Source organism: Physella acuta, unplaced genomic scaffold (assembly GCF_028476545.2).
Source record: "Physella acuta isolate Inbredline_101_S28 unplaced genomic scaffold, ASM2847654v3 ptg000133l, whole genome shotgun sequence".
Taxonomy (NCBI): Eukaryota; Metazoa; Mollusca; class Gastropoda; family Physidae; genus Physella; species Physella acuta.
This window is the reverse complement of record NW_026731652.1, coordinates 240,726-266,518: the sequence shown is the minus strand read 5'-3', so window position 1 is coordinate 266,518 and position 25,793 is coordinate 240,726. Positions and strand designations below refer to the sequence as shown.

General features: G+C 38.3%; 1 protein-coding gene across 1 annotated transcript; it reads right to left on the bottom strand.

Moving 5' to 3' along the window:
* Window positions 1-709: 709 nt before the first annotated feature.
* On the bottom strand, window positions 710-25,659 carry LOC131935168 (WD repeat-containing protein on Y chromosome-like). The gene is made up of 21 exons (XM_059291537.1): window positions 25,501-25,659; window positions 15,394-15,643; window positions 14,439-14,585; window positions 13,653-13,715; window positions 13,146-13,371; window positions 12,127-12,173; window positions 11,780-11,917; window positions 11,133-11,321; window positions 10,728-10,919; window positions 10,332-10,595; window positions 8,228-8,392; window positions 7,639-7,791; window positions 7,210-7,394; window positions 6,575-6,685; window positions 5,987-6,123; window positions 5,422-5,564; window positions 4,681-4,854; window positions 2,627-2,708; window positions 2,029-2,180; window positions 1,670-1,816; window positions 710-1,239 (listed from the first exon to the last, which is right to left on the bottom strand). Exons 1-21 carry the CDS (start codon window positions 25,527-25,529, stop codon window positions 952-954), a joined length of 3,282 nt encoding a protein of 1,093 aa, XP_059147520.1. The 5' UTR covers window positions 25,530-25,659; the 3' UTR covers window positions 710-951.
* Between the last annotated feature and the right edge of the window lie 134 nt (window positions 25,660-25,793).

The window sequence follows — 25,793 nt, the reverse complement described above, 5'->3', positions numbered from 1 at the left end:
CCCCCCCCCCCCTTTCCACTGTGCTGGGACGGGTTCGTTCCCTGGTCCTCAACCTAACGTCATTGACAAATCAGTGGGTCAGAGTTATGGTGTTAAAAACATGAATGTAGTTCTCAGCTGCACAATATTTGTAAACACACATATCAAGAACTAACGCGTTGTTACAAAATAAACATAAGTTCAATTATTGATAAAGGCATGCAGCATGCAAATGTATAAGTAATTAAAGCAAAATAAAAAATATGCATTGAGTTTATCACATCTTTTTTTGAAAGACTTAAATAAATATGAGACTTGGCAAAGGAGACAAATGTTTGTTCTCATCAATAAATCATAATACAGTACACATGATCGATAAATTATAATACAGTACATATGATCGATAAATTATAATGCACTACATATGATCGATTCAATTAAATACAGTTCATAAGATCTATAAAATTATAATACAGTACATTTTATCGATAAAATTATAATGCAGTACATATGTAAAATATCACAGAAAAAGATTAGTTAGGAAAATGGATGCCCCTAATTACCAAAACCCTCCACGCTTATTATGTTGGAGGATTTTAATTTAACTTATGAAATACAATGGAAATACATTTATTACCTAAGTAGCAAATTTCTTTTACTGTTAAGCAAAACATTTTTATCTAAACGTTATTTCATTATCAAATGAACAGAAAACTTTCATGTGAAAAAAATATAATGCAATTTTTAACCACTTTACTGACAAGTTTTCTCATTGAAATTTTAAAATGCTCACTTTGATTTATCGTTATCTTGTTCCTCAAGTATTGTGGTTCAGCCTTGTTTGCTTCTCATGATGTATGTCCATAATACAAGTGTATTATACATGTATCTATATCATAGATGTGTGTGATACATGTGTGTGATACATGTGTGTGATACATGTGTATAACACATGAGTTATATATCAGGACATCAATAAACTGTTTTGGTGATGGCGGGGTTAGACGATGGTGGATTTTTCTTTCCAGATTTTATCGGTGGTAGTTTGGTGGATTTTTCCAACCGCAGTGAATGCTGGTACCCGGAAGTGACGCTACCAGAAGCAGACGTAGGCATTACAACAGGCACGGGGTCAGGGAGGCCATAGGAAAAGTCCATGCTCTTGATGTAGTCGATGGTGAGATTCGAACCCGTGTACCCCCGGTTCTGCATTCTCTGAGACAAGGGCAGGCTGCTGGGTAGTTCGACTTCCTGCCACTCCTGGGGAGGAGAGTCACAGATTTACTAGTTCATTCAACTCATTTAATTCACTAATAAATATCAAATTTGTTTATGTTAGTCTAATAGTATTATAATAGTATGTAGATTTATTGTGACGACTTGGTCAGGTGCTAGAGCGATCGACTGCTAGCCCGAAGGCCTCGAGCTCAAATCTCGGCTAGGACTCCACACTACAGGACATCCCTAAGCCCGCTCAGCTATGATTAGTACCCGACTAAAAGGAAACTAAAAACGGCTGGGCATAGTGTTTACAACACTCTCACTTCATATACTGATGTCAAGAAACACGTTAACCCTGCTGCATCTGCCCTACTGATGGTTATTTCTGAAAGGGAATATTTTATTTATGTAGATGATATTTAGCATTTTGGTAATTTTTTATTTTTTTTTTGAAGATTTTGAGACTTACTGGCGTAGTAAGGGCGTGATAGGGGGAACACTGTTTGCCGAATCGTGACGTACTTTGTGGAGTTATCTCCCCGAACAAAACCCTTCTTCCTCTTCTGTCCCTTTGGCGCCTTTCTAAATCTCGCTCCACCTTTTTACCTAGAAAAGTCTGGGGAAAAGATGAAATAATATACAATAAACCCGCTCTATACTCACTGATAATAGGAACAACAGCAGATTTTAGTGACATTATTGCGTATTTTGAATTTTTTTTAAGTATTCTTTTATTTTTGCAATGGTGAATGTTCAACAAAATACTGGGAATGAATGTGTTTCGTAAATTCCCAAAGTAAATCTGTACATGTAATAAACAGAGCCTACCACTTTAGGGGCCACAAAACTGGGTTCTCTGCTCTCTACGCCCATGCCGGTGACGCTCCTGAACTCGGTGTTCTCCCTGGTAGGAAGAAGGTCATCGTCTGGACCCTCAAGGCCGTTCTCTTCCGGAGTATCTGACGGTGAGTGGTCGGCATCTGAGAGATAAGAATTTTTATCTCTTAGAAAAAAATCTGTACTATTATAAGCTGCTACTGTTATTCATAGGATATATATATATATATATATATATATATATATATATATATATATATATATATATATATATATATATATGTACATATATATATATATATGTACAAATATATATATGTATATATATATATATATATATATATATATATATATATATATATATATATATATATATATATATATCATCCTGTTTTATAATAATTTCTTTGTCTTTGTGAGCCTCTATGTATACATCACGAACCAGGCACCAAATTATATTTGTTTAGCCATTGGCCAAAGTCAATCTATTTAGAAATAGCTCAACTCTACACCAACTGTCCTAAGGGCATGCCAGGTGTGTAATGTGTAGTTCATTGGGTAATTAGTTCAACAATTTGTAGTTACCTACCAAGTGTCGTCTGCTTCTCGTCTGACCATGGATTTTTAGGGTGAGCCCAGGTCTCCAGGATTTTTAAGTTCCATGAGTCTTTCTGTTGGCAAGGTTTTGACAAGTCAGATTTACAGTGGAGCTATACTAGACTTATATTAGATTTTACTACATTTATACTTATTTTTCTTTCCTTATTTTATTTTTTATTTACATTAGATTAATAAGAGTCATAATAGATTTATACAAAGTTCATTATATGTATATTAGACTTTTACTAGATTTATATTAAATTAACATAACATATATGACACATAACCTCTGGTGACCACATAAATCACACAAAGCCTCTCAAGTTAAACCCACCTGACCAAATGTGCCAATGTAGTGACCCTGTAGTGACCACATGAATCACACAAAGCCCCACAAGTTAGACCCACCTTACCAAATGTACCAATGTAGTGACCCTATGGTGACCCTGTAGTGACCACATGAATCACACAAAGCCTCTCAAGCTAAACCCACCTGACCAAATGTACCAATGTAGTGACCCTATGGTGACACTGTAGTGACCACATAAATCACACAAAGCCCCTCAAGTTAAACCCACCTGACCAAATGTAGTGGCCCTGTAGTGACCCTATGTTGACCACATGAATCACACAAAGCCCCTCAAGTTAAACCCACCTGACCAAATGTAGTGGCCCTGTAGTGACTCTATGTTGACCACATGAATCACACAAAGCCCCTCAAGTGAAACCCACATGACCAAATGTGCCAATGTAGTGACCCTGTAGTGAGCCTGTAGTAACCAAATGAATCACACAAATCCCCTCAAGTTAAACCCACCTGACCAAATGTAGTGGCCCTGTAGTGACCCTATGTTGACCACATGAATCACACAAAGCCCCTCAAGTTAAACCCACCTGACCAAAGGTGCCAATGTAGTGACCCTGTAGGGACCACATGAATCACACAAAGCCTCTCAAGTTAAACCCACCTGACCAAATGTGCCAATGTAGTGACCCTGTAGTGACCCTATAGTGACACTGTAGTGACCACATGAATCACACAAAGCCCCTCAAGTTTAACCCACCTGACCAAATGTACCAATGTAGTGACCCTGTAGTGACCACATGAATCACACAAAGCCTCTCAAGTTAAACCCACCTGACCAAATGTGCCAATGTAGTGACCCTCTAGTGACCCTATGATGACCACATGAATCACACAAAGCCCCACAAGTTAAACCCACCTGACCAAATGTACCAATGTAGTGACCATCTGGTGACCACATGAATTACACAAAGCCTCTCAAGTTAAACCCACCTGACCAAATGTGCCATTGTAGTGACCCTGTAGTGACCACTTGAATCACACAAAGCCCCACAAGTTAAACCCACCTGACCAAATGCGCCAATGTAGTGACCCTATAGCGACCCTGTAGTGACACTGTAGTGACCACATGAATCACACAAAGCCCCACAAGTTAAACCCACCTGACCAAATGTGCCAATGTAGTGACCCTGTAGTTACCCTCTAGTGACCCTGTAGTGACCACATGAATCACACAAAGCCCCACAAGTTAAACCCACCTGACCAAATGCGCCAATGTAGTGACCCTGCAGTGACCCTGTAGTGACCACATGAATCACACAAAGCCCCACAAGTTAAACCCACCTGACCAAATGTGCCAATGTAGTGACCCTGTAGTGACCACATGAATCACACAAAACCCCACAAGTTAAACCCACCTGACCAAATGTGCCAATGTAGTGACCCTGTATTGACCCTGTGGTGACCACAAGAATCACACAAAACCCCACAAGTTAAACCCACCTGACCAAATGTGCCAATGTAGTGACCCTCTAGTGACCCTCAAGTTAAACCCACCTGACCAAATGTGCCAATGTAGTGACCCTCTAGTGACCCTCAAGTTAAACCCACCTGACCAAATGTACCAATGTAGTGACCCTCTAGTGACCCTCAAGTTAAACCCACCTGACCAAATGTACCAATGTAGTGACCATCTGGTGACCACAGGAATTACACAAAGCCTCTCAAGTTAAACCCACCTGACCAAATGTGCCAATGTAGTGACCCTCGGGTGACCAGAGCCTGGCCGTCTTGTCTGTGGATGCCGTCAGAACAAATGTTCCAGCGTCGTGCTGTATGTACTCCACGCTGACGACAGCAGTGTCGTGGGCCCTCCATGTGGTGGTGAGGGGTGGGGCGGACTTGATGATGTACTGGGTGGAAATAAAACATGTTTTATGGTGGAGCGGACTTGATGATGTACTGTGTGGAAATAAAACATGTTCTATGGAGGGGTGGAAATAAAACATGTTTTATGGTGGGGTGGAAATAAAACATGTTTTATGGTGGGGTGGAAATAATACATGTTTTATGGTTGGGGGGAAATAATACATGTTTTATGGTGGGGTGGAAATAATACATGTTTTATGGTGGTGTGGAAATAATACATGTTTTATGGTGGGGTGGAAATAATACATGTTTTATGGTGGGGTGGAAATAATACATGTTTTATGGTGGGCAGACTTGATGATGTACTGGGTGGAAATAAAACATGTTTTTGGTGGAGCAGTCTTGATGATTTACTGAATGGAAAAAACATATGATGTTTCAGCCACAGGTCTTCGTCAGAATAGAGTGGAACGTAGTTTTTTGTTCTATTTTTTCTGGAAGCTCTAAGGCATTAATGTATAAATTATTTAAAAAATTATCGTTTAATTATTGTCTAATGAGACATGCAGTCCTCAACGTTCCCACGCGCAACGTTCCGGTGAGTGACTCACCCCCTGGTAGCTCGTGCAGTACTCTGTGACGTCCCAACATTTGACGTAGCCTAGCGTGTCACCTGTGATGAGGACGTCATCGCCAGGTTTGGTACACATGGCCAGGACTGACTCGTCCCTCACACCAGGGACATAGAAGCACCCTGGGGACAGATGGAGTGTTTAAAGTTTGTTAGAATCACCCTGGGGATAGAGGTAGTGTTTACAGTTTGTTAGAAGCACCATGGAGACAGAGGGAGTGGTTTGTTAGAAGCACCCTCGGGACAGAGGGAGTGTTTAGTTAGAAGCACCCTGGGGATAGGGGTTGTGTTAACAGCTTTTTTATAAAGTTACGAATATATTTAAATGGATAATATTTTTACAAGGTTTGTTAACTGTGATTCTTCGAATTCAAAGAAGAATTTTTGAGACTCTATGCTTAAAAAACTAATAATTTATTTTAATTTTTCTTCGGCGTTAGATTTATTTCAGGAATTGCATAAATGAAGACCAATCTTAATTAGATTTTATCAAAGGGGAACAACAGTTGTTATTTTATAATCATTACATGGATTACTTCCCTTACCCATTTCTCGGTTTGACGTGTAAATGTTCCACCATCTTAGATTGCCGGCTTCGCTTGAGATCAAAACTGCACTCTCTGTGAACCGGATGCCGGCCCTTGTCTTCAGGAACATGAGTTTATCTACAGGTGCGGCTTGCCTGTAAGGTTCCAGTATTCGAACATTAAAACTCACTCAGTTATTTCCCTTTTATTAAGGATCTAATTGAGTATTTTTTATTCGGTACTAGATTTGCCTAATCCAAGTAATCGTGTCGTTAGTAACTTTAATTCCGAATTCAAGCATTAACCTACCTCTAACCTTAAACCTTAACCGAACTTTTGGGTCGCCAAGGTTAGTCGCAAAACAGCTTTGTTGTCATACAATAAGAAGTTAATTCTTGAATTTTCAAATTTAATTTAATTTACTTTTTTATAACGGGAAATGCACTATAACAAAGATATACAAGACATTTCTACATTACTAGACTATTGAGACGTACCTACTTTATCTGTAGTATTAGAATAAAGATCTACCAATCCTTTCTAAGCTCTAGAGCAAAATGAAGTACAAACCCTTTATACGGCTATAGAATATAAAGTGGTACCAACCCTTTCTCTACTCTATGTGAGAGCCGGTGTCGCGAGTTGGGTCTGGAAGCAGGAGCTGAAGCCGGGATGGCGCCATTGACGTTAGTCTTCAAAGCTTCCAACTTCTTGGAACTAAAAGATTTTAATTTTAAACTCCATTGTTGGTGGCTTTTACTATAAAGTGTCTTTCAATTTATCGTCCTATCTTCTTCTTCTTCGTCCTTAATTTTTAGTGATGAAAGGGATCGAGACTTATCTACCAGAGGGTTTGAACTCGAGACTTTTTTTTTAAATATTAATATTAATATTAAATATTGAGATTTTGCCGACTCGACCACGACTTCATCACAATTAAGGATACGTGTCAACTGGTTATGTGCCATTGAGGCCATTGACTCCGATTTCAGCCTGATTTTCTTTTTGGATTTTTTTCCATAGCCTTTGTCCAACCAAGAACAAACTACAAGGCAGCAGTTGTTTGATTTTGGAGTTGTCTCTCCTACAATAGTGGCTGTCCCAAGCTAACGAGACTCATCTACCCGAGGGTTCGAACTCGAGACTTTTTGGTTTAGCAACCTTGAGCTTTACCGACTCGACAACGTCATATAAAACAATATCAAAACGCAATAAATGTGACTGAACCGTCCTTGACCTACATGTTTGGAGGTTGACCTTTCCTGAGCCGGACGTAGATCTTCTCCGTGTCGGCCTCCCACACGATGATCTCCCCGTCAAAGCTGGCTGTAGCCAGGAAGTTGGGCGGGGCAAAGTCCACCGTCAGGATGTCGTCCTTGTGGAGCTGGCCACCTTTCCAGGTCACGTTGGCCGCCAGGTTCATGCTCTGTGGAGGTCAAGGGCATCAGCTTATGTTGAGGTCAACTTAATGTATGTTAAGGTTAACTCAGTATATGTTAATATTAAGCACGGAGTCACAAGTGTACGTACAACTTGTGGAGTCACAAGTGCACATACAACTTGTGGAGTCGCAAGTGCACATACAACTTGTGGAGTCACAAGTGCACATACAACTTGTGGAGTCACAAGTGCACATACAACGTGGAGTCACAGGTGCACATACAACTTACGTCTGCGTCAGAGTCGTCGTACGTGACAATCTTCTGGTTCCAGCCGACGGTTAGGATGACCTTCTTCTCCGGCAGCTGGACGATGCCGGTGATCTCGTTCTCTCCCACGGCCTCCAGCTTGTGAAGGTTGTGGCCGTTCTGGAAGTTCCACACCTGCAGGGGGGGGGGGGGGGGGGCGGTCAGGTGAGACATGTTAGATGTCACAGCTACATGTCACAGCTATATGTCACAATTACATGTCATTTGTCACAGTTTCATGTCTGATGTCACAAGTATGTCAGTTGTCAAAGCTACATGTCACATCTTCATGGCATATGTCGCAGCTACGTGCCATATGTCACCGATACATTTCAGATGTCACAGCTACATGACAGAGTTGTTCGTTATGACATGTCATAGCTCTAAGTTTGTGTTGATGGTAAAGTTAGCTGTCATTGCTAAATCAAATTAACAAGTTAAATCAAGTTAGCTATCATAGCCATTTACGATGTATATCGGTATTAATTGATACAAAACATGTCAGTTTTTAGAACTAATGTCAGGTCACCAGTTGGCAGTTACTGTCATCTCGTCACCAGCATTGACTGACCTTGACACTGCCATTCCTGGCACCAGATATCAACTTCCGGCACGTGGAATCAAATGTCAGGCACGTGATCTCCTCGTCACCGTGAGCGTTAGAGAACACGATGGACCTGTTTCCGGTTTCAATATCCCAGACGGCAATCGTTGAGGAATCACATCCGGTAACAACCTGAAAGTTCCAAACGATTTACTACGTCATCAAAGATGTCGTAACTCGAGTTAGTTGACAGATGTTTGACAGTCTAGTGGGCTAGCTAAGATTTACGCAGATATTTCACTGTCTAGTGAGGTAGCTAAGATTGGACATTTCACAGTCTAGTGGGCTAGCTAAGATTGGAAATTTCACAGTCTAGTGGGCTAGCTAAAATTGGACATTTCACAGTCTAGTGGGCTAGCTAAGATTGGACATTTCACAGTCGAGTGGACTAGCTAAGATTGGACATTTCACAGTCTAGTGGGCTGGCTAAGATTGGACATTTCACAGTCTAGTGGGCTAGGTAAGATTGGACATTTCACAGTCTAGTGGGCTAGGTAAGATTGGACATTTCACAGTCTAGTGGGCTAGCTAAGATGGGACATTTCACAGTCTAGTGGGCTAGCTAAGATTGGACATTTCACAGTCTAGTGGACTAGCTAAGATTGGACATTTCACAGTCGAGTGGACTAGCTAAGATTGGACATTTCACAGTCGAATGGACTAGCTAAGATTGGACATTTCACAGTCTAGTGGGCTGGCTAAGATTGGACATTTCACAGTCTAGTGGGCTGGCTAAGATTGGACATTTCACAGTCTAGTGGGCTAGCTAAGATTGGACATTTCACAATCTAGTGAGCTAGGTAAGATTGGACATTTCACAGTCTAGTGGGCTAGGTAAGATTGGACATTTCACAGTCTAGTGGGCTAGCTAAGATTGGACATTTCACAATCTAGTGAGCTAGCTAAGATTGGACATTTCACAGTCTAGTGGGCTAGCTAAGATTGGACATTTCACAATCTAGTGAGCTAGCTAAGATTGGACATTTCACAGTCTAGTGGGCTAGGTAAGATTGGACATTTCACAGTCTAGTGGGCTAGCTAAGATTGGACATTTCACAATCTAGTGAGCTAGCTAAGATTGGACATTTCACAGTCTAGTGGGCTAGCTAAGATTGGACATTTCACAATCTAGTGAGCTAGCTAAGATTGGACATTTCACAGTCTAGTGGGCTAGCTAAGATTGGACATTTCACAATCTAGTGGGCTAGCTAAGATTGGACATTTCACAGTCTAGTGGGCTAGCTAAGATTGGACATTTCACAGTCTAGTGGGCTAGCTAAGATTGGACATTTCACAGTCTAGTGGGCTAGCTAAGATTGGACATTTCACAGTCTAGTGGGCTAGCTAAGATTGGACATTTCACAGTCTAGTGGGCTAGCTAAGATTGGACATTTCACAATCTAGTGAGCTAGCTAAGATTGGCATAGAATATGTTCGGGGATAAAGAAATAAGGTTAAAAAATAATTAAGGATCAATAAATAATTTATGAATACATTTTTTTTAAATAATAAGGAGAAAGTAGAGTAGACAAATTTGAATTTAAAGAAAGATTAAGGGAGATTGTCATAATAAAAGTTGTGTCAGGGTTATTATGTTGTATATATATATATATATATATATATATATATATATATATATATATATATATATACATATCACAATTATGTATATACACGATGATTGCATATGTATATGGCGTACAAGCAGTACGATTCAATAATGTAGGAAACAAAGTTTTCCATTCAGATAAAGGTAAGCTTATTTTTTTTTTAAATTATGTAAGTAATGAGAGCAGTGTTTCTTCAAGACTATTTTTATCCGGGGGTGCACTTGAAATTTCCGGGGGGGGCGGACAACAATTTCCGGGGGGGAGGGCGGACACTGTCAAAAGTATATATTTCCTAAATAAATTCCATTTCGTTCGGGGGCGGTAGACTTTCTTGAGGGGGTGGGGGGGGGGGGCGGTGCCCGCCAGCCCCCCCCCCCCCCCCGAAGAGATGCCTGGAAGAAACTGAATACACCACATACACGTGACAGCGAGCACCAGGTAGCTCCACCTGCCGGTTTTACCTGTTTGAGAAAGGTGTTGTAAATGGCACAGCAGAGCTGCGTGTCGTGCGTCACCTCCATGTGGGACGTCTTGACCTCCACCTTCCCCAGACGCAGCCCGGCGATGTAGTCGTTGCACGTGACGAAGAACGCACTGTGGGGCGGGCCCTGGAGGTGGACCGGAAACTGACCGTGTTCCGGCATCCGGCCGTTCAGCGAGGAGGGGAATTTCAGAACCACAGTTTGTAGACAGACGTGCTCTTTTGTATCCCATACCTTCACGACCTGTGGACACATGCGGACAGCTAATTAGTCACGTATTAATTAGTCACATGCTAATTATTCTGGTATGTATAATGAAGCGATTGAATGCAGTGTTGTGTTCTACTACAGTGCTGTGTGTATTCAGAGATTTACCGCATCTTTCGAGTAACTGAAGACTTGTCTGAAGCCCTCGTGAATGGCGACCCCTATGACACTGGTCGCGTGACCTGGTAGTGTCGCCACTGGCTTGAAGGTCACGTAAGGGTTCCAGAGCCGGACAATGTGGTCTCCACTTCCGGTGACCAGAATATTCAAATTTTTATTGTGGTCAAAACATTCCACGCCCTGGAAATCAGATGTTTAAATGTGTGTGTGTATATATATATATATATATATATATATATATATATATAAATATATATATATATATATATATATATATGTGTGTGTGTGTGTGTGTGTATATATATATATATATATATATATACATATGTGTATATATATGTATATTCTACAGGTATATTTTAAAACCATAACGTTATGTGTGGATATGAGTACCTTCTCTAGTTTGAACACATAAGATTTCTTGACCCCTATGATGTCACAGATAACGATCGAGTTCCGGGGTGAGGCAGAGGCCGAGATGACCGCTTCATTCTCCGGCAAATACCGGACTTGCCGGATGAGTTCTGGGTGGATGTCCGGTAGGACTGTGTGCTTGACCCATTGACTGTGGTTGCCGATGTCCTAATTAATTTGTGAACAGTCATGTAATAACTAATTATATTAATAATTAGCGCACAATAATTTCTTAATTAATTAACGACCAGTCATGGAATAATTAATTATCTTGATAATTAGGAAACAACTTTTTTAAAAATTATTTATTAAACAGTCTTGTAAAAATTATTTTAATTTACGAACACATGTTTTTTTTAATTAATTAATGATTGGTCATGCATTAATTAATTATTCAACAGGCATATAAATCCTTTGGATAAAGTTAATTTTTAAGTGCGTTTTTAAATAGTTCAAAACTATATTCTAATTTATAAGCGAATAATAAAACACGTGTAAATTCTAGTCACATTTGAATCACAAGTTTCACCATCAACTTAATTAATTAAGGTATAACATATCACAAGCATGTGTGTGGTGTTTCTACTTCACCTACTTGTTGACAGTCCGGACACTCAAGGACTGACCTGCATAAATATTTTGTGGCCACTGGCGTCGGTCTTGAAGGGGTTCTCAAACAGTTGGGTGACTGGCTTGACAAAGTTGAGGAGGTGGATGGCGCCTGTGTCTACCCCAAATACGAGCAGTGAACTGGTGTTGGGTTGCTGGGGGGGACGGGGAGATGGGGGGGGGGGGCAAATTGTTTGACTTTACTGAGAGGTACGATCATCCTTATGTGGAAAATATGGTTTTGTCGACAGTGTTTTATTTAAAATTTAAGTCTTTAAAATTACATTGACTTTCGACGTTAAAGAAAAAGTTTGATTGTCAACAAATTGTTTTAAGGCTTAGAACAGAATTTGTGTAAACTTACTTTTGGGTTAAAGTAGTAGTCGAAACAATAAGGTACATCCGCCATTGCTGTGGAGGTATATAACGTGAGACATGGGAATTGTTGTGTTAGATCGGCATTGTATTTTATTCCAGTTAAACGATGGCGGTAATATTTAAACTACATTAAATAGTCAAAACAATATATTTACGTGGAGGTACATTACGTCACTACGTGAGACATGGAATCTATTGTTTTAGATCGGCATTGTATTGTATTTCAGTTAAACGATGGCGGCAATATTTAACTAGATTAATTAGGACACTGTTTCCCAACATCGTTTAACATTTGTAATAGATTTAAAAATGACACTACACTTATAATTATTAAATGTAAGACTAACATTTAGCTACAACAACGTGACTCTTAGATTAGACAAAACAGTGACCTAACAACGTGATCATGCCAAATACTACCATAATGTGGTACTAGCAAGCCAAATATACAAACGACGTGACACTAATCGTGAAGTGTGACTCTAACCATAAACGTGACAACAAGATTAACCCAACAAAGTAGCACTCATCAAAAATCGTGATACTAATTCAATAACGTGACACAAATAGAACAACGTGATAGTAACCAAAAAAAGACACTGATCATACAAACGGATTAATTATAAACGTGGTACTAATCCAAAAACGTGACACAGACAGAACAAAGTGAAATCTAACATAGTGACGCAAGTTTAAGGTGACACACATGTAAGGTGATACATACTAAACATGACAAAAACTTTAAAATGTGACAAAAATTAAACGTTACAAAACTTAACGTGACACTAGATTAACGTGTCACAAACTTAACGTGACAAAAATGAACGTGATATTAATTAACGTGACACAAATGTAACGTGACACAAACTTAACGTGAAACTAGTTTAACGTGACACTAGCTTAACGTGACAAAAAATTAACACGACAAAAAATGGCATTAATTAACGTGACACAAACATAACGTGACAAAAACGTAACGTGACACTATCTATACGTGACGCTGACCAAACAAGTGGTACTCCTCAAAGTACTGTGATGACGACACGTCATAGAACCGGATGTCGCGACTGGTGGAGCCGATGGCAATCTTCTGACAGTTGGGCATGTACACGGCGTCCGTGACCCACATTTTGAAGCGCCGCTTCTGGGAGCTTTGGTCTTCCTCCTGGTCAGCTATGACGTAATGTTTCTCCATGGACATGTTGGGCTGCCACACGCTCATGGCGCCTTCCTGTACGGGCATCACGTGGTCAGTCAATGGACAAAACTAATCTTTATAAAACTCGAATTTAACATTTTTCATTTTTTTTTATTGAAAAAACTGAAGTTTTGCAATGTTATTTTACAAGTAATAAATGTAATGTCTTTTACCTAATAAATGTAAAATTATTATTATTTCGCGAGTTACCCTCACAACATTAATGTTATTATTGTGCCCCATTCATGCTAAAAGTTTGTAATGTTATGTCTGAATTGTCACCCATACACATGACTGACCTTGACCTCACTTACCCGACTGATTGTGATGTACCTCAGTGGACCCTGGACCGCAACAATTTTCGTCGTCTGCTCTTGCTGTTGATGTGAATGGGGGCGGTGGGGCGGGGATGTAAATCATCAATAAAACACGTATACCACATATCGACAGTAGTTTGATACAACACATGATAATGAAAATCTCGAAATGCTTGTCTACAATATGGCGAATTGTAACCAGTGTACATCCACTTAGTAAAATTTCGATAGTATCAAACTTTCAAAAGTTATATGCTAATCAACTTTTTAATTATGGATTTTAACCAATGCTCAAATTTTGCATGTGTTAAACAATATTTAAATGTTGGATTTAAACCTTTATACACTTAAGTGAACATCCAACAAGAAAAGGTCTCTGTCACTTCTTTGACATCTGGTTTTCAGACAATAGTGGGGGCTTATCTACCAGTTACACAACGTAAAATGGAGTGTCAGTGACGGATCATTTATTTAAAACCTCCATTCACCTTAGCAACAGAGGCGCAGCCACCCATTCCGGCGCCCGGGGCCAACTATCAACATTGTCTAAAAAGTGACTCCTCCCAGTTCTATTGTTATTCATATTGGCAAAAAAAGCCTAGTTTCGCCCCTGCCTAGCAAGACTTCACGACGTTTCACCTCACCCTGTTATGGAATATATGTCTGATCCTAGGCTATATTTCTCCTCACCCTGTTATTGACAATGTGTCATATCATATGCTATATTTCCCCTCACCCTGATATGGACTATTATGTCTGATCCTATGCTACACTCAACCTCACCCTGTTATGTACTATGTGTCTGATCCTAGGCTCCACCATGAAGGGGATCTCACTCTTGGTCCTCAGGTAATCGTTCTCCCTGTACAACAGCAACAGGTAGGTGCAGAATTCGTCCCAGTCCACGTACCCGTCACATGAGGTGTCCAGCTGGGGGGAGAGGTCAGAACGTTCTAGAAATTCGTGCAGGTGTATTTACACGTCATGATGGTTATTTAGATCTAAGCGCAGTCGTTTGTATTTCTATTTGATGATTATTATTTAGATATAAGCGCAGTTGTATGTGTTTCTATTTGATGATGGTTATTTAGATCTAAAAGTCATTTTGAATGGGGTTTTTTTTTAGTTTTTTGTGAGATGCACAGAAGATACTGGGTGAAACGCTATTTAAATCGCTCTTTTGGCAATGTTCTTTAGGGTGGACAACTTTCGAAAGTTAATGTCTTGAGCGCAGTAGTCGAAAACCTTACTTGATCTAAAGTGATATAGTTTTCTGGATAAAATAGGAGTATGCGAATAAGAATGGTTTTAATTAATTATGATTGAGATTAATTAATAGCTAATAAAGGAGAGTTTTAAAAAAAAGTATAAATGAATAGATCTACACCGTTAATTAAAAACTTGTCTAAGCTTTCATCTAAATTTAAAGGTGATAAATGTAACAATTATCGAACATTGGTTTCTGTCACGTATTTCAGAATCTGCATTATGTTATTTATTGGACAGTATTATCTGTATGTGTAGGATAAAATAACATCAACTCACAAAAAATACAAAAGTTGTGTATCATAAACTGTATGAAAGTGATGTTTAGATTTTTTTTTTAAATATAGAATTTAATTTTTTTATTTTTGAAAAAAAGTTTATTCCATCAATAAAACCGTGTTAAAGAAACACAGACAGTTAATATGTTTTCTAACCGGATAGAGAAAATAATTGTGTGCTATGAATGACCTACCTTCATAAAAAGTTTATCCAAATACTCGTCATATTCATCTGTCTTTAGGATCCTGAAAATCGTGTCTTTAAACTCCGGCAAGTTCATGCAGCCCGGTGTCCGTCGCTGGACTTTGGGCGGGAAATAGCCTGTTCCCTCCTGCACGAGAATGTCCTCAGGCTTGTGTCTGGCGAAGGCCTCCATCAGCTTCTCCAGGTGGTGGAGCTTGATGTGTTCCTCCAGCCGGACATTCTTGCTGGCACGCTCAAAGCTGGGGACACATGCAGCTGGTTAGATCAAGGGATTGAGAACATCTATATATGACCTATTCAAGATTCTGAGGGATCAAACAGATTTTATAAACACTGAATTAGATTCTAGTGAACGCATATAATAAAATTTCCCTTGGAGCGGAGTGATTTGTCGTTGTTATATTATGCTTAAAATGGTAGAAGGCTGTATGTAGAAATGCTACATAATTGTTTTTTGTTATTTATTTTCACAAAACATAGGCTATTTTAAACGTTTGAGGTGTATTTTGAAAACCCTTGATTCAACGGTACAAATGAAAACACTTTGATCAATCTTAATAGCTTATTCATAAAGAGTTACATAACGACAGATGAGCTCAGAAAACTATGTTATTACTTTTACTAGGCCTGATAAACACTCACATGTCCACCCTTAACCCCATCCCACCAATCCCTCACTCACGAACTCCCGACCACCCCCTTCTTAACATACCACACACCTACTATTTCAACTACTTATATTACAAATTTATATAAAAACTATTCCTATTTAGTATTTCGCTGGTTTCAAATATATAACAACATATATATATATTATATATATATATATATATATATATATATATATATATATATATATATATATATATATATATATATATATATATATATATGAAAGTAGACGGTCCAGCCTCTGATCAACGCAGCCTGTATAACGCCGTCATTAAACGAGAACTGTTTGCTGTTAATGTTTCCACTAATGTTCACAACAAACTCACCAGCACTCCCCCCTATTGTCAGAACTGAATGGAGCAGATCGAACTCTAAGGAACAAAGACCGATTGGTTATCGATTAACGAAAGGCAGGATATTGATGGCGATTCTAGCCGCACCTATTGTGTAGGTAACCTTAAACTTATTGGTTTAAATTGCTCATGACACGATTTTCTTTATAGCAGCAAGTCTATCTGTACATTTTATTGCTGGGCTGCTATTTTTGCAAGCTTTCCAAAGACGATTACTTGTTTAATTTACTGCCTATCAAAAAAAATTCTACGGGAAAATAATGTGGAAAGAACAATTGAAAATTTGGAATTTATTTGTGTGACATTAAATGTGACAGAAGACTGAGGCCCCAAAATATAATAATTGACAAAAGAAAATTCAAAAAAAGTATTCACAATCGTTCCACTTTGGGTTATGCACATGGTGGAGATTCGTGATCACACGCCACGAAATGTAGTTCCATCATATTTTCCCGTTTGTGCCCAAGACAAAATGGGGCAGATGAAGTAGAGTTCATCTGTTTCAATTATCTCGGCATACAAGGGGATAAGGCCTTTGTTTCCCCCAACGTGTGGTAGGTATCCATCAGAGCTGGGTGGGCTCAGGGACGTTCTACTCGCCTGGATTCATACTCGAGACCCTCGGGTTACGAGCCTAGCACTCTACCACAAGTATAGCTTCATTTTAAGGAGGCATCTGACCTCAAGAAATGTAGCTACTTAATATCTCATGTATAAATAAAATCATCAAGAAAAAAGTACTAATGCATATATTTAACCTCAAATATGAAATTAACCCTCAAAGAAAACACGCAGTCGGCTATCTACAATTCTAATACTGTGATTTAACAAATGTCGTATACAAGCAGTAAGGACGACAGCTCTACTGATACTAGCTCAGTGAACACAGAATGTGAATTATTACAGGCTTTGATGTCGTATTCCTTCAGGGACAACGTTAATTTCGTTATTTGTTAATGTCAGTTTGTATTACTATAGGAATAATGTTAATCGATATTTGGCGTTGTGGTTTGTATTCCTATAGGCAGAACGTTAATTTCGTTATTTGTTTATGTGGTTTGTATTCATATTTGAAGAACGTTAATTTTATTATTTGTTGATGTCGGTTAGTATTACTATTGGAATAATGTTAATTTTGTTATTTATTGATGTGGTCTGTATCCAAATGCCAACCAGTCTAACTAAGCACCAGGGTAGACAGCGATAATTTACAATGTAACATTTTAAACCATCAAACAAGTTAACTAGTTTCATTTTTAGAATAATTGATAATTCTATTTTGCTCGGTCTAACGCTCAAGCCTTTAAGTTAACCAAGAGCTATAAAACATTTTAACTACGTCATTTTCTCGATAATACCAAATTCCCATAATGACGTCATTATTTTTATCTCTACTGATAACAAGCCTTTGAGAGCGCCACTAAAAATCTCAAAATTTATTGATTTTACTATATCAACACACAAATCGCTCGTGGACAGGAACTTGTGATCGTTTCAAGTGATTTCCACTACATAGATAATCAATCGATCTCTAGCACCAGCCGAGTGAATGGTCAGGTCATAAAGAAATTAATGGAGTCTTCGAACACCAGTCAACTGAAATAGTCGTCTGCTTCAGGTGGAACGGTAGAATGTGATTGGCGACACGCTTGATTGGTTAAATACACAGTGAATCATACTGTCAGTGTTAATATAAGCCTGTCTCACGCTTCAGGGGGGTGAAAGGATTAAAGTGCCGATATAAGGGACATTTTATGTGGTAGTTTAGCGGATTAAGTAGCTTCTGTATGTTTCTAAAAGACTTGTGGTCATTTATATTCCACATAGAATTTGGGAATATAAGGCTATCAAGGGGGACTGCAAAAAATTAATTTTATGTGAAGTCTAACCGAGAATAACTACTTCCTGAAAATTTGATCTATGTTAAAATAAAAAATAACAATGTTATAGTTTAGCTTTAGAATGTTGTCCCACACATATTATGTCATAATCTAGTAATTTAAATGATTGGGTCGTATGCAGGTCAAACATTAGGCTGATGAAAAAATGAAGTCAATGTCAGACAATTATATCAACTACCAGTTAAAGTCGTGAATAGCTTATAATGATAATTAAAGGCTCGAACTAAGTTAGCCCACATTCTTTCCAGTGTTTCTTCCAGACTTTTTTCACCGGGGAGGGGGGGGGGCACTTGATATTTTCGGGGGAGCGGACAACATTTTCCGGGGGGGGGGGGGGCGGACACTGGTAAAAGTATATGTTTTTATATAAATTCCATTTTCTTAGGAGGGGGGTAGACTTTCTTCGGGGGGGGGGGGGGGGGGGGAATGGCGGCTCCGCCTGGAAGAAACTGATTTTTTTCTCGACTCTCTCGTAAATATATATATCACCAATTACACATGTGAAACTGTGCTACTTAGAGTAGTATTTCTAATACTATTATTATTATTACATCGTGATGTTTTATATACTGGACATCTTTATGCGGTAATGTTTGGAGATGTGATGTTGTAACATCGTGATGTTGTAACATCGTGATGTATTTACCTCGCTTCTTCAACCACAGCCTGCTCTAATTTCTTCAACTGATCCACTTGATCCACCTGATCCACCAGATCCACCTGATCCACCTGATCCACCAGATCCTCAACGACTTCATCGTCTGCTGTGTTGAGTTCGTCCAGCGCCACACTGGCGTCGTCATCATCCTCTGACGTCACAGTGTGTCGGCTGGACACAGAAATCACGGACATTGTCCGCTCAACTCTAGGACGCACTTTGTGACATACACTTTTTATGTGTCAGTTAGGCCCCTTTGTTACTATGGAAACATCGTACGTACACTTTTTGTGTCAGTTAGGCCCCCTTGTTGCAAAGAAACATCGCATATACAATTTTTCTGCCCCCTTGTTGCTATACAAACGTATCAGGTCCTTAACCACAACTTAATCCTAAATGTGTAGTATGTCCTCCAGTTATAATACACAAGGGATGATCTAGCTAATTTGGGTTTGTGCTTTTAAACTGCATTAATTGTTTGAATTGTAACGTATTACTAGAATTTAGATTTATCTTGAATTTATTTCTATCTTGTTTAGAAATCTTTCAAAATTCCCAATAGCATCAACATAAAACTTCATATCCGGTATCAAAATCGTTGACGACTAATCAGATCAGAACTTGTTCGATAATGTCAACGTATTGAATATATAAGAGTTCAATACCTCACTCACGCACATATACCTACATAAGTAACATACGGATTAGAATCTAGAAATACCGAACGTTGTATATCCACAAAATCGTATTATCCTGTAACAGAAAAGCACATAAACAATCCACAAGTTTCACGCACACACACTGAAATGCAGATCTGAGTGAGTTGATGTGTGAGGACCAGTTCTACCCCACCCAATCACTCTGATCACCTATCGATACCATTGAACACATAAATACACGCCGTTTCATTCAACTTTCTACAACTCTATTCATATCGTGTGTTTGTTCTTGCAACTTTCGTTCGCTAACCAAGGCTAGATTTCTATAACACGACGCAAGTTGGTTCGGGGGAGGGGTGTAGGGGGGGGTAGAGGAGGGGGGTAGGATATTCAGGTATAGAAAAGACTAAATAGTGTTTCATAATAAGTTTTGGATAATAAGGTACCGACAAATTCAACCCATCCGCTTCTAGAGATTGTAACCGATCTATGAAATATTTTAAAAAAATGCAAGGGGGACAACTAAGTATGTAATGCGTTTGTACTCTTACGTTTGTTTACAAAACTAGTGAACTGTTAAATCAATATGTGTGTATGGGCATAACTAGTATGTTGTGTCAGTTTATAAGCAACACAGATTAGATTCACCTGCGTTAAATAATGTTTGAGGTAATAAATTTAAACATTATTGAGTCGAATTTTGACCTTAGCCAGATCAGAGCCTATCGTTATCGTGGAAGTAGACAGTGGGTATAATATAAAGTTAGACGGTGGGTATAAAGTTAGACAGTGGGTATAATATAAAGTTAGACAGTGGGTATAATATAAAGTTAGACGGTGGGTATAATATAAAGTTAGACAGTGGGTATAATATAAAGTTAGATGGTGGGTATAATATAAAGTTAGACGGTGGGTATAAAGTTAGACAGTGGGTATAATATAAAGTTAGACAGTGGGTATAATATAAAGTTAGACGGTGGGTATAAAGTTAGACAGTGGGAATAATATAAAGTTAGACAGTGTGTATAATATAAAGTTAGACAGTGGGTATAATATAAAGTTAGACAGTGGGTATAATATAAAGTTAGACAGTGTGTATAATATAAAGTTAGACAGTGGGTATAATATAAAGTTAGACAGTGGGTATAATATAAAGTTAGACAGTGGGTATAATATAAAGTTAGACGGTGGGTATAAAGTTAGACAGTGGGAATAATATAAAGTTAGACAGTGGGTATAATATAAAGTTAGACGGTGGGTATAATATAAAGTTAGACGGTGGGTATAATATAAAGTTAGACAGTGGGTATAATATAAAGTTAGACGGTGGGTATAATATAAAGTTAGATGGTGGGTATAAAGTTAGACAGTGGGTATAATATAAAGTTAGATGGTGGGTATAAAGTTAGACAGTGGGTATAATATAAAGTTAGACGGTGGGTATAATATAAAGTTAGACAGTGGGTATAATATAAAGTTAGACAGTGGGTATAATATAAAGTTAGATGGTGGGTATAAAGTTAGACAGTGGGTATAATATAAAGTTAGACGGTGGGTATAATATAAAGTTAGACAGTGGGTATAATATAAAGTTAGACGGTGGGTATAATATAAAGTTAGACGGTGGGTATAATATAAAGTTAGATGGTGGGTATAAAGTTAGACAGTGGGTATAATATAAAGTTAGACAGTGGGTATAATATAAAGTTAGACGGTGGGTATAATATAAAGTTAGACAGTGGGTATAATATAAAGTTAGACGGTGGGTATAATATAAAGTTAGATGGTGGGTATAAAGTTAGACAGTGGGTATAATATAAAGTTAGACGGTGGGTATAATATAAAGTTAGACGGTGGGTATAATATAAAGTTAGATGGTGGGTATAAAGTTAGACAGTGGGTATAATATAAAGTTAGACGGTGGGTATAATATAAAGTTAGACAGTGGGTATAATATAAAGTTAGACGGTGGGTATAATATAAAGTTAGACAGTGGGTATAATATAAAGTTAGACAGTGGGTATAATATAAAGTTAGACGGTGGGTATAATATAAAGTTAGACAGTGGGTATAATATAAAGTTAGACAGTGGGTATAATATAAAATTAGACAGTGGGTATAATATAAAGTTAGATGGTGGGTATAAAGTTAGACAGTGGGTATAATATAAAGTTAGACAGTGGGTATAATATAAAGTTAGACGGTGGGTATAATATAAAGTTAGACGGTGGGTATAAAGTTAGACAGTGGGAATAATATAAAGTTAGACAGTGGGTATAATATAAAGTTAGACGGTGGGTATAATATAAAGTTAGATGGTGGGTATAAAGTTAGACAGTGGGTATAATATAAAGTTAGACAGTGGGTATAATATAAAGTTAGACGGTGGGTATAATATAAAGTTAGACGGTGGGTATAATATAAAGTTAGACAGTGGGTATAATATAAAGTTAGACGGTGGGTATAAAGTTAGACGGTGGGTATAAAGTTAGACGGTGGGTATAAAGTTAGACAGTGTGTATAAAGTTAGACGGTGGGTATAAAGTTAGACGGTGGGTATAAAGTTAGACGATGGGTATAAAGTTAGATGGCGGGTATAAAGTTAGACGGCGGTATATAGTGTCTAGTTATAAATGAACAGATATCGTTTGGTTAAGTCGTAGGATATCGGACGTTACTTTCGAGTAGGTGAGACGCCGACAAGTTTCCGGGGGGTCCGGAAAATTGTTTCGCACTGCTGGTAACTGTAAAACACACCCAATGTGGATGCCGTAGAACGGGACATATTCAAAAGGTATTCAGCCGTAAAGAAAAAAAAAACGTTCATCACACTTCACCTAATGTTAATAAAAAAATTTAATATTTTAGTCAATTGGGGTAAATTGTTAATTATCTTAATTAACCAGACGCAAAACCATTTACATCTTTCGGTCACAATAGTAGACTAATTGGTCAAAATATGTTAACTTGTCGGATTAAATTTAATTAAAAATGTCAATTTATTTCCAAAAACTACAAAGTAGTTGTGTTGTCCACGCATGCGTACAGCCTACATCCGCTCTGCTACTTATCACGTGATAGTCTGTTGTTAGGGTACTGTTGAACAGACCTAAAGAACCTCCTGAACCCCTCGGTACGGCAGCGAGTTTATCAATACCGTATTTCAAGTAATAACCTACCCTCCTTTGTACGGTAGTGTATACACAGTATAAAGAGAGAGTGGGGGAAGCACTTGATAACAGCCACGTCAAAATTAAAATTGATTATTTGCATAGGCAGGAGGGGTGGGTTAGTAAATAAACTGCTCTAAAAATGTCTTTGATTGTATTCACCTGTCGAAGCAGAGGTAAGAAGATTGGGCCAGAGATTGTAAAGTTAGTATGATTGTGTGGGCTGGATTGTGCCTTGATGATTTGTGATTGAATGAGATGTATTTTATTAGTGATATTTCTTTAACCCTACGTTCGCTCTAGCTAGCGTTAGCGTAATTCCCATTTTATTTTGAAATATGAATTTAGTTCAGTAGTACGCTGAACGCGTTTTTATGGATTCTTATATAGCCTACTAGCATGATTGTATTAAATACTTACTAATAATAATAGAAGGTTTATTTTTAAACGTGTTGTTTCTTTGTGATTAAATAAAATCAGATTTTATGAGTGAGACAACCGGTTGATTTGAAATTTTAGAAAGGCTTTTTGAAGATTTTTTAATTTTTAATTTATTTATTTTTTATTGAACACCATTTTACTCCTACACATTCGGATAGGGTCGTCTTGCTGCATAAATTTATTTCTATGAACTTTATAAATAATCCACGCAGTACATAATTATTTGAAAAATATTCAGCCACCCGTGAAACTTAATAGCACCGAACTTAATCAAGCGAATATTAAATTAACTCAACTGAGAAAGTGTTTTCATGAAAAAAAAAATACCGAAATCAATTTTGGTTACATTTTGTTTTACAGTTGCAAAGACTCCGGAATCCCATTATCCGCCACCTGCGGATTTTGTTTTCTTTTGACTCCAGTCACGCTCGTTCAAGTCACGAAATGACTTAACGGCAGTCAAAGAAGTCAGAGATAAGGGTATCGGTACCCAGCGTATCTCTGGGCCCATCTGTGAAAACTTTGTGGTTTTTACCAAGTGCACTCTGACCACTTGATGAAGGGTCCTCTGCCTGATTGGTTCGACGTTTGAAAGTTTTATGTTACTGAAGGACTTAACGATAGGGAACAGGGCGGAGAGTATCGCCTAGCGATCAGTAAATATTGTCAATTTATCGATCTTGCTTCAGGCGTCTATTGGTTTAGTTTTATATTGCTTCAACAGCCATTGTGGTTAGGGCGAGGTTTTTTATATGTTCGTTACATTTGAGATCATTCTGACCAGTTAGTGGCGTCATTAGGTTTACTGACATACATGGGGCAGGTCAAGTATGGCTGACAATGTTGGTGGCGTAGTCAGGTTTACTGACATACATGGGTCAGGTCAAGGAAAGGCTGACAATGTTGGTGGCGTAGTCAGGTTTACTGACATACATGGGTCAGGTCAAGGAAAGGCTGACCATGTTGGTGGCGTAGTCAGGTTTACTGACATACATGGGTCAGGTCAAGGAAAAACTGACAATGTTGGCGGCGTAGTCAGGTTTACTGACATCTATGGGTCAGGTCAAGTAGGGCTGACAATCAAATATGTCATCCTTGGGTTTTTGAGTTTACTGAGACTTAATTTAAAGACCTACACCAATGGCATCATGGAAAGAACTGAGACCTAATTTAGAGACCTACACCAATGGCATCATGGCTTATAGCTAGAACTGAGACCTTATTTAAAGACCTACACCAATGGCATCATGGCTTATAGCTAGAACTGAGACCTTATTTAAAGACCTACACCAATGGCATCATGGCTTATAGCTAGAACTGAGACCTAATTTAGAGACCTATACCAATGGCATCATGGCTTATAGCTAGAACTGAGACCTTTTTTAAAGACTTACACCAATGGCATCATGGCTTATAGCTAGTACTAAGACCTAATTTAAAGACCTACAATCAATTGTATCACGACTTATAGCTAAGGCTTGTAACTTTTTTTAAAACAACTGCTTGAAAAAAATGTTCCAATGTGGATCGAGTAATGATGTGTAACCCATTCATTTATTTATTTAAAAATTCTCTTGTATAAATATTTAACATCGTTGTTACATTAAAACTTGCTGCAAATGTTTGAAGTTGTTGTCGTTTTTGCTTTTAAAAAAAACGTTGGCTTGTAAAATGTTCAGAACTCAAGAAATCGATAACTGATTAAAACTTGATTTGAGAATCAATATTAGTACATAAATATTTTGTTAACTGTAATCAGCACGAAAGATCATTTTTGATAAACTTCAATATTCATCTGGTTAGAGGTGATGTATTGATTATAATTCAATGAGGAAAAGCCAACAGACTTTCAGTACTTTTGACAAGTGTTCAGTGTTCTAGCATGTCATTTCCATAACACAGAATCTAATTATTTATTACTAATCAATTGTATCAGTTGACCACAGGTCTTTTAAAACAATGCATGATTGTACAATCCTTATTCATAGGATTCTGAAAGACAGCGACTAATCCAAACCTCCATCTGCTGGCTGAAACCAATCAAATATTTTTTTCATTTTGCCAGCCAATCAAATTATGTGTTGCTTAAATTACTACATCTTGATGTTTACATTAAGCAAAGCGTTCAAATTTAAATACTGGAGCTGGTTTAATTAGGACTTAGTGCTACAAATAAAATCATTAGCTATTGCGACCAATGAAATCCTGAGAGAGTGTAACCAATCAAATCAAAGCTACTTACTGGAACCAATCGGATTCCTCCAAGTGCATGAACCGCCTGCTGCTAGAGTGACTCGCATTTGACGACTTCCGGCTGCCACGTGACCAGACACTGCAGGGCGAGGAGTGTGACGGTACCGAGAAGAGATAACCGGAAGTGCGAGTTTCTTGGTGAGGTCGTTTCCGGTAGGACACGGTGACTGTGGTGCTGGTACCGGCTGATGCTAGACAGACAGCCTTAGGTCGTGCTCCGGCTGTATCTGTGATGGACTGGCTAGCTTTTGCTACTTCTGTACTGGACAGGCTTGCCTTTGC